Source organism: Sebastes umbrosus, chromosome 10 (assembly GCF_015220745.1).
Source record: "Sebastes umbrosus isolate fSebUmb1 chromosome 10, fSebUmb1.pri, whole genome shotgun sequence".
Classification (NCBI taxonomy): Eukaryota; Metazoa; Chordata; class Actinopteri; order Perciformes; family Sebastidae; genus Sebastes; species Sebastes umbrosus.
The window spans coordinates 27,969,381-27,978,749 of record NC_051278.1 but is presented as its reverse complement, the minus strand read 5'-3'; the positions used below and the strand labels follow the sequence as shown (position 1 = coordinate 27,978,749).

General features: G+C 41.3%; 1 protein-coding gene across 1 annotated transcript; it reads left to right on the top strand.

The window, feature by feature from the left end:
* The first annotated feature begins 1,291 nt into the window (after nt 1-1,291).
* Nucleotides 1,292-7,807, top strand: zic2b (zic family member 2 (odd-paired homolog, Drosophila) b). The gene is made up of 2 exons (XM_037781869.1): nt 1,292-2,205; nt 7,040-7,807. Exons 1-2 carry the CDS (start codon nt 1,668-1,670, stop codon nt 7,669-7,671), a joined length of 1,170 nt encoding a protein of 389 aa, XP_037637797.1. The 5' UTR covers nt 1,292-1,667; the 3' UTR covers nt 7,672-7,807.
* The last annotated feature ends 1,562 nt before the right edge of the window (nt 7,808-9,369 follow it).

Below are 9,369 nucleotides of genomic sequence, written 5' to 3'. Positions count from 1 at the left end.
TGATCTTCGCGCAGATCTTGACTTGGCTATAAAGTTTAGTTTTAAGTTTTACAGATATACTACTGAGCCAGGCTGTGCTGCAGTACAACAGGGCACTCTGAATCACTGAACTGAAAAATAGAAAAATTATCTGGCTACTGGCTCCAAATGATATGAGTCTGCGAAGAAAGTAAATGCACTGCTGTATCTTCTTACAAGTAAATTCAATGTGAGGGGTCCATGATACTACTATATTATGACGGAGTATTAGGGCCACATTGAGGGGGAAAACAAATCTGAGATTTCGAGAATAAAGTTGTAATATCACGAGAATAAAGTCATAACTTTACAAGAAAAAAAGTCGTAATATTACAAGTTTTTCTCGTAAACCTTTCTTTATTCTCATAATATTACGACTTTTTTTCTCGTAAACTTCTGACTTTGTTCTCATAATATTACAACTTTTTTCTCGTTAACTTCTGACTTTGTTCTCATAATATTACAACTTTTTTCTCGTTAACTTCTGACTTTATTCTCTTGATATTACGACTTTTTTTCTTGTGAACTTCGGACTTTATTCTCATAATATTACGACTTTTTTTCTCGTAAACTTCGGACTTCATTCTCATAATATTACGACTTTTTCTCATAAACTTCTGACTTCATTCTCATATTACCACTTTTTTTCTTTATTCTCGAAATCTCAGATTTATTTTTTTCCTCGATGTGGCCCTAATACTCTGTCGTACCACATGGACAGAGTGTGAATGTGTTTACTTGTGTGTGTGCACCATAACTTTATGGGTCTGTTAGTTGAACAATAAGAAAAGGAATGAATAAAGGATGGAAGAAGGAAAGGAGACAAAAAAAATCTGAGATTTTCGAGAATAAAGTCGTAATATCATGAGAATAAAGTCATAACTTTACAAGAAAAAAAGTCATAATTTTACAAGAATAAAATCATAACTTTACGAGAAAAAAGTCGTAATGTTACAAGTTTTTCTCGTAAACCTATGTCTTTATTCTCATAATATTACAACTTTTTTTCTGGTAAACTTCTGACTTTATTCTCATAATATTACAACTTTTTTCTGGTAAACTTCTGACTTTATTCTCATAATATTATGACTTTATTCTCATAATATTATTACTTTATTCTCATAATATTACAACTTTTTTCTCGTAAACTTCTTAATTTATTCTCATAATATTATGACTTTATTCTCAAAATCTCAGTTTTATTTTTTTCCTCGATGTGGCCCTAATACTCCGCCGTACCACATGGACAGGAGTGTGAATGTGTTTACTCGTGTGTGTGTGCACCATAACTTTGTGGGGTCTGTTAGTTGAACAATAACAAAAAGGAATGAAGAAAGGATGTAAGGAAGAAGGAAAGGAGACAAGGACGCCCCCATGCTGTGTTGGGTCGCGGCCTGCTGTGTTTCTTCGCCTCCGTTGGGCTCCATTCACACAGTAAATAAAAGCATGGAGGCTGAGCTGTGACTCTCGGGATCTAACAGCGAACCAGCGGGGGGTGAAGACACCGCCGCATGCGCTCTCCCTTTCACCACAAACATACACAGGACGGAAGGAAGCGGGTCCGCGGAGAACCGGAGCCCGGTTTCAGGAGGTAGAAGAGGACCGTAGGGAGCGGGGGCAGCCCTGTGCCGTGCTGAGCCGTGCTGAGCATGAAGCGGACGGCTGTAGTGGCCAGGCACAATGGCCTCGTCTCTCCGTTGGGGAACAACAACTCCGGGGCTTCGAGCATCGTCTCGCCACCGCAGCAGCAGCCCAGAGCCGGTACCGGGGTGTCCGCTGCAGCCGCCTGCGGGGCCGGCTGCGGGATGGACGGCCTGCTGGATTTCTCCAAAGGCCCCGCCACCGTCAAAACCGAGCTGGTCTGCAAATGGACCGAGCGAACTTCTCCCAGACAGAGGCTCGCGGGGCGCGCGGCGACATCCGTCTGCGACCAAACTTTCAGCTCCATGCACGAGCTGGTGGACCACGTCACCACCGAGCATGTAGCCGCGGGGCTCGAGACCCTCAGTCACGTCTGCATGTGGGACGAGTGTCTGCGCGGCGGGAAGGCGTTCAAAGCCAAATACAAACTCATCAACCACATCCGCGTGCACACCGGGGAGAAGCCTTTTGCATGCGCATTTCCCAACTGCGGCAAGATGTTCGCACGCTCCGAGAACCTCAAGATCCACACGCGCACGCACACTGGTATGGTAGGGCTGCATGGTTGTGTGTGTGTGTGTGTGTGTGATGCATACTGTCACTATATAGTCTTTAAACCACCCTCCGTGTGTGTGTCACATCAGGAATAAAGAGGTTTTCTATTCTAGAGACCAGGTCCCAGTCTGCTAGGAAGGAACCCCCCTCCATGTTTACCCTAGGCTCAGTTCACTACCATATTTACATCCGGCCTTCAGTGCTCCCTCCCTCGTCTCCTAGAGGAATCATGGGTCCAAACTGCAGCTCAGGAGTCATGCAAGGTGACAGGAAGCAGGGCAGAGCAGCTGGACGGAGAGAGAGGGAGAGAGAGAGAGGGGGGGAGGAAGAGGATGAGTGCAGAATAACAACACAATGAGTGTGTTGAGACCTACAGTACACGTGGCTGTAGTTGTCATATGAGTCAACATAAAAAACAGAGTTTTTGCAGGAATTGTGTTGTTATTCTCACTTAGAGCCTGTTTTTTAGGACAATGTGGGCAGTTCTAAGTCCACTCATCCTACCAGCCTATTTAAACATACAAGGACTACTATAAGATGCGAGATTCAAGATTCAAGCCATTTATTGTCATTGTGTAGTACAACGAAATTAGATTGTGACAATCCCATAGGTGCTAATGAAAAGATAATACAATAAAAAAAAGAGGTAGTGCAATATAAATATAAAAGATAATACAATATAAAAATACAATATGTATATTGATGAGATGACAGTTTTGACAGATTACAGTTTTGACAGATTATTGCACAAAGTGTCCGTCAGATAATTATATAATTATTGCACAGCATCATATAATTATTGAACAGAGTAATCAGCATATGTTATTGCACATGTCCGTAACAGTAGATTTACAGTATTTACATTGCACAAAAGTGACCAACGTGTTATTGCACATGTCCGTAACAGTAGATTTACATTACACGTGTTCAACAAAGACAGAGGAGATGTCAGAGTTCAGGAGGTTTATGGCAGTTGGGAAAAAGCTGTTTTTAAGTCTGTTTGTGCATGTGCGGATTGAAGTGAGAAACAACCATTATATTTAATTCTTCTCTTGATATTATTAGTTATCAGATTAGCTTATATTCAACTTTATTGGCATTGCACATAGTACAAGTACAACAAAATGCAGTTTTGCGTCTAACCAGAGTGCAAACTAGTAAAGTGCTGATTAGGAGAATGTATACAAATGAGGTTATATTGGTGAATGTAAGATAAGAGAAGAGAAGATATTCCATTTATTAGTCCCACAGCGGGGGTATTTGCAGTGTACATGCAGCAAAGGGGATAGTGCAGAAACAAGAAGCATCAGTAAAAACAAAAAGCAATATCCAGCACAGTAAAAAAAAACAAAAAGCAAAAATAAAAGTGAAACAAAATATGAACAATTTAAATAGAAGGAAATATTAAAAATAGGAACAATATATACAGTATTGACAATAAACAGATTATTAACATAATTGTACAAGTGGAAAAATCATATTGCACAATGAGAATGTAGTGAGTACATAGGCATTCATACACTCATGCACAATCAAGGTAAATACTCACTCTCTGCGAGCCTTTTCCACTTCTTTTGGAAGGCAGATTTCGTCCATCAAACACCAGAATTGTACATATATACAGATTGTAATTAAAGTGCAAGTGATCGACGTGTGTTATATTCTGATGAATAATAGCTCAACTATAAATTGCATACTGATGGGATATTGTATAACACATTTGTATGAGAGTATTATAAACAATAGATAATATATACAGGTGGAGTTATGTCTCAACACAGAGAGATTATGTACATAGAACTATATGCATATGGGACTAAGTGAATATAGGAGGGTAGATATGTATATACAGTGGAATCAAAAGTTATATATATACAGGAGAGGATTGTACAGCTATGTAAGTAGTTATGTTAATGTCATCTGAAGAAAAAAACAGATTATTGTAATTTTAGGAAAGTCACAGTTAATTTGCATGCTGTGTAAAATGAAAATAGACAGAGCACATGAGGGAATGTGTGTGTGTCTCCTTCACAATGACTGACAGAGAGTCCCTAGCGCCCTGATACTGTTTGATCCATGGCAAACATTGCATCTGTCTATTCTATTTTTATCTATTTTTAACTGCATAGGCTGTAATTGGATGCTTTAGACAGGGGACCCCAATACATTAGTCTTTTTTAAAAAACACAAATTAATACAGAATCAGAAAACAATGATCTGAAGTCATAAGGAACCTGTGAGGACCTCTGAGGACTGTGGAGACCAGTCAGTGTGAAGGGTTTATAAACTAACTAATGGCATTATTAATAGTCATTAAATCATTTACTAATGTTTTATTGATCAGTTATAAGTCATTAGAGCAACCCAGGTTGTGAACAATCCCTTGTGTTTTTTGTATGTATGGTGGTGGGAGCATTGATGATCTTTAACATAGGTCCCAGAATAGGAACAGTTGTAGATATGGTGATGATATGCTCAGTGTAAACCATCAAAATCCATTTATTAACAATCTTACATTTACAACTGAAGACTTGATCCATTATTTTAACAACCCAACTAACTAACAAATCTAATACAGATGACTTATTGAATGATTGAATGAATGAATGAATGAATGACTATATTTCGAACATTAAAATAAAATAAACAGATACAAAATAATAACCAACAGAACAAGAGTAAGAGTGTCCGAAAAAAGGAGTAGGTAGGAGTAAAATTTATATTTCCCTACCCCTTTCTCACTTCTCCTCTATTAACTCACATATCATAAAATGATAATATTATATAATATATAAACTATCCCAGATTTATTTACATCCCATATTAAATATATGAACAGCATCCCAAGTTAATTTACAACCCACATATCCATCCGGAGTTAAAAAACGAATTATAAACCAACCCTTAACACGACCCTTATTATCACGACTGTTCCTCATCCATATACCTCCCAAAAACATCTTTTTTGTATAGCTTTTTAAATTGATTTATATTTGTGCTCCGCTTATTCACTTAAGCTGTCGGTTTATTAGATAGTGAGAACCCTGATGAACTAAAAAGACAAAGCAAGTGCAGTGATAGCGGAGGATGAATATGAAGGTATTACTGAAGCAACCTGTGAACATATCACATGTTTATCAGTATATTTGAAGTCACAGAGAAAATGCTTTAGTTGTAGCAAACTTGTAGAATATTTCTCTCTCCCACAAACCCATCACAACAGTTCCACCTTCTCAGATTCTTCATTGCAGGCGCACAAATCCTCTTCTACAAATCACAAATTAAGAAACTGGCACCCTTGAATATGGTGAAAAACACATTCACATCCATATCACAAATGTGAAGTCATGGACTAAATTTGCACATCTACAAATCAGTATGTGAATTCATGCAATGAGAGTTGCACACCTGTATAATATTTTCTCACAAATATTCTTTTTCCTTGCATCAGATATGGACGTGAAATGTGGAGCAGAAGTGATTTGTGTACCTATAAAGGGGCAGGCACTGCTGTCCTGTGTGGGCAGGTTGTTTTCAGGGGTGCGTCCCCATTGGCTAATGAGTTTTTGAGTGACAGCTGAGCTCAGAGCCGAGGGAACACAAAAGTAGTCCTCCAAAAAATTCTCTCCGTGACCCTTAAGGGGCTCCGTACCTTTAGCAAGGTAGAATTAGTAAACTGCCAATGGAGTGTATGTTTAGGTCAATACATTTAAGCTGTATCGGATGTCTATGGGGTCATGAAATAATGCGTTGTTTAAAGTAAATTAAAAAAAGCCACGATTATTTTTGTTGATCTTTTTATAAACAACCCCCATAATACAAACATCACACAGTGACCACAAGGACTAATCCAACTTAGGTCCAGAGGACATATACAGGGTATGGTGCATATAGTACATGACATACCTCAGAAAATGTGGTGGCCTTTATTGTCCAAGAGGAGTTTTTTCTGTTTTGAGCAAATTGAATTAGATATATGTGTCAAATTTTAAGTGAATCAGACTCCCAGTGTTGGTGTGCCGGACTTTCAAACGCTTCGTTTTTAGCTTTTAATTATAACGACTGATTGTGGTCATATTTCTTGTGAAGTATTTGCACATCATTTCCAGTTATGGGGCAAAGTATCATCATGTCTCTAGCTCGTTCCAGCTCACAGCAAATTGAGCATAAGACAACACATAATAACTAGAAGATGCATTTCCTGCAGAAAATGCGTGTGAATGCTGACGGCTGAAATGAAATGGCAAAGCATTGGTGAAAATGTAGAAATCTTAAAGCCCAGATGCAACACACTGCACTGCTGAAACACCAGGAAGCTGAACTGAATTTCTTAAAAATAAAAAGCTAAGAGCTGAAATACATTGCTACTGCTAGGTTTGAACCCTAATTAATATTAATATAGTAATTATTATACTGTGTCTAACAATCTGTTGGCTTGGAGTTCAAATAATAATTTACCGAGGAGTTATTACTATTCAGAGCTGCACTCATGTCACTGGTTGACACTATTGGTATTGTCAATTTTCCAATATGTATGCCATAAACTCTTTTGCTCTTAAATTAATATCTGAACGGTCTAAGTGAAAAAACAACGAGATTAAAGGAACATTTACGGATTTCTTTTTAATCACCTCCTTCCAAAACTCTTTTACCTGAACACCGCCCCACATTCAGTGAATAAAAGTTCCTTGTGGCTCAATACATTCAACGCACCATAGGTCGAATTGGCAGTGGCATACAGTATGCATGGGTGGAGAAAAGTAAATTAATTATGGGCCCATTCTAGATTGTGATAATGGTGATAAGTGTGATGTTTGTGTTGCAGGTGAGAAGCCATTCCAGTGTGAGTTTTGTGAGCGACGCTTCGCCAACAGCAGCGACCGGAAGAAGCATTCACAGGTCCACACGGCCTCGAAGCCCTACGACTGCAAGGCCCTGGGCTGCACCAAGTCCTACACCCACCCCAGCTCCCTGCGCAAACACATGAAGGTTCACGTCAAGTCGTCACCTACCTCCGAACCCCGGGACGTGTACGACTCCATCCCTCATCAACTCCAACAACCTCATCAGGTTCTCCTCGAGCCCCTCGACCTTAAAATGAACCGCCTCTCTCCATCACTTGCCAATAGAAACACTCATTTTCCTCTTCTGTCCAATCACGGATATGATATCAGTTCAGCCGGCGAGGTCGACCATAAGCTGCTGCTGCGGAGTTCGTCTCCGATGGCGATGCCTCTGGATCTCTCTCTGTCGGGCCTCAAGAGTCAGCTGGCCCAGAAGCAGCAGAGTGGTCGGACCCCGCGGAGGAGCCAGCGCTCAGTCAATCCAGCCTTACCTCAGTTGTCTAACATTAAGGAGTGGTACGTCTGTACCAGGAGTACAGCACCACACCTTCCTCTACTTCACCCGGACCACATCAAATCAGAACCTAGTGATGACGAGGAGTACGTCACGTAGGATGGAGGGACGGGTGAATTTGGACTTGAAGAACATACATTGTCAGACCCGGGTCAGGCCAGAGGATGCTCTGTGGAATCATAGATGCTGTAAATTTCCAGAACCAGCAGTTGTATGGTTCAACATCAATGACCCTTCTAAGACGGAGAAGGCTGTGATCAGACGGAGACTCTTTTACTCTATCTCAGCTCGGCGATCATCACTATCTGTGGACCAAAAAGCGATAGCGAAGAGAAATTCCATCATTACGGTTATCAAACAAAATGTTTGACAAAAAACTGCAAGTTATCCAGTCTGTGTTAGCTAGCTAACCTGAACTAACAGAGGGGATAACACTGTACAAACGGACCAGAGGATGTTGGGTTCTGCTCTGCTTGCTGTTAAAGAATATGAGGAGGGTGTGTGTACATGATGCCCTCTCTAGGGAGACAGATTATTGACCAATTTATCTAAGAGCTCCACCCAGATGAAGCAATTTCAAGGGCTACGTTGACACTGACAGAAAGTGGTTAATGTTAACCTGAGCTCATGATACTGTAGCACTGTACACATGGCAACACAGCAGGTCCAAAAGAGCAGGCACACAGGGTGTGTTGTCCTGCTATGGCCTCAGCATGTTTTAAACAAACTAGTTTGTACAACGTCAGATAAATTGTTGGAAGCAGCTGATTCTGCTGTCGGAAAGTGGATTTCAGGCCCAGTTCAGACCTGGCATTAAATGGTAAATGGACGTGCATTTATACGGCGCTTTTTTTAGTCTTCCGACCACTCAAAGCGCTTCACACTACATGTCAACATTCACACACACATTCACACACTGATGACAGAGGCTGCCATGCAAGGTGCCAACCTGCCCATCAGGATCTAATCTAAATGTTCATTCACACACCGATGGCTCAGCCTTCAGGAGCAGTCTGGGGTTCAGTGTCTTGCTCAAGGACACTTCGACATGTGAGCGGAGGAGCCGGGGATCGAACCGCCGACCTGCTCTACCTCTAAGCCGCAGCTGCCCACACATCCTGAGTGATCCGATCACACGTGGACAGCTCTAAGTACGTCTGTTCACACCTGGCATTAGAATGCGTCTTCACTGGTGATCTGATCTCACTTCCCCGCTCTATATGCAAATAAACACGTAGTAAACACGCGGCTAATACAGCAGACGTTGTGACGTAATTAGGAATGCTAATTTTGAAAAATGTTCTCAACCGACCCTCGTTAACCGATTATTAACCGTTAACCAACAAGATTAGTGTCTCGCATGCAGCGCTGCGCCAGCTGCAGTGTATGAGCACAACAGACAACGCAGTACCCAGTTCACCGTCAGGAGAGTTACTGTAGCAGCCACGATGCTGCGTGTATTATCAGACACATGCAGCCACTTTCCCAGGAAAAGTCCGCAGCCACCACCACCACCACATCATTTAGCTTAGTTTAGCAGGTTGTCAGCTGTGTGTCTGCCCGGTGTAACGATACTCTGTCCCCCGGCGTAACTTTAGCGAGTGTCCGACAGACCGTGTGTGTGTGGCGGCGGTGAGTGTGAGGTTTATCGGTGGCGTTACAGCTGTGGACGTAGCTGTAGCATACAGTGTGTGTACAGTTTATTTGTCGGTGAATAAATGCTACGAGGCTACAACTCCTCCGCTCAAGACCGGAGCCGACTTCCTGTATCTGCAACGCCGGCTCAGATTCTCTTAA

Excerpts from the sequence above, each read along its gene's own strand:
- zic2b (XM_037781869.1), top strand. The coding sequence starts at position 1,668 with ATGAAGCGGACGGCTGTAGTGGCCAGGCACAATGGCCTCGTCTCTCCG. Across the intron at positions 2,206-7,039 it reads CCACACGCGCACGCACACTG|GTGAGAAGCCATTCCAGTGT; the intron begins GTATGGTAGGGC and ends TTTGTGTTGCAG.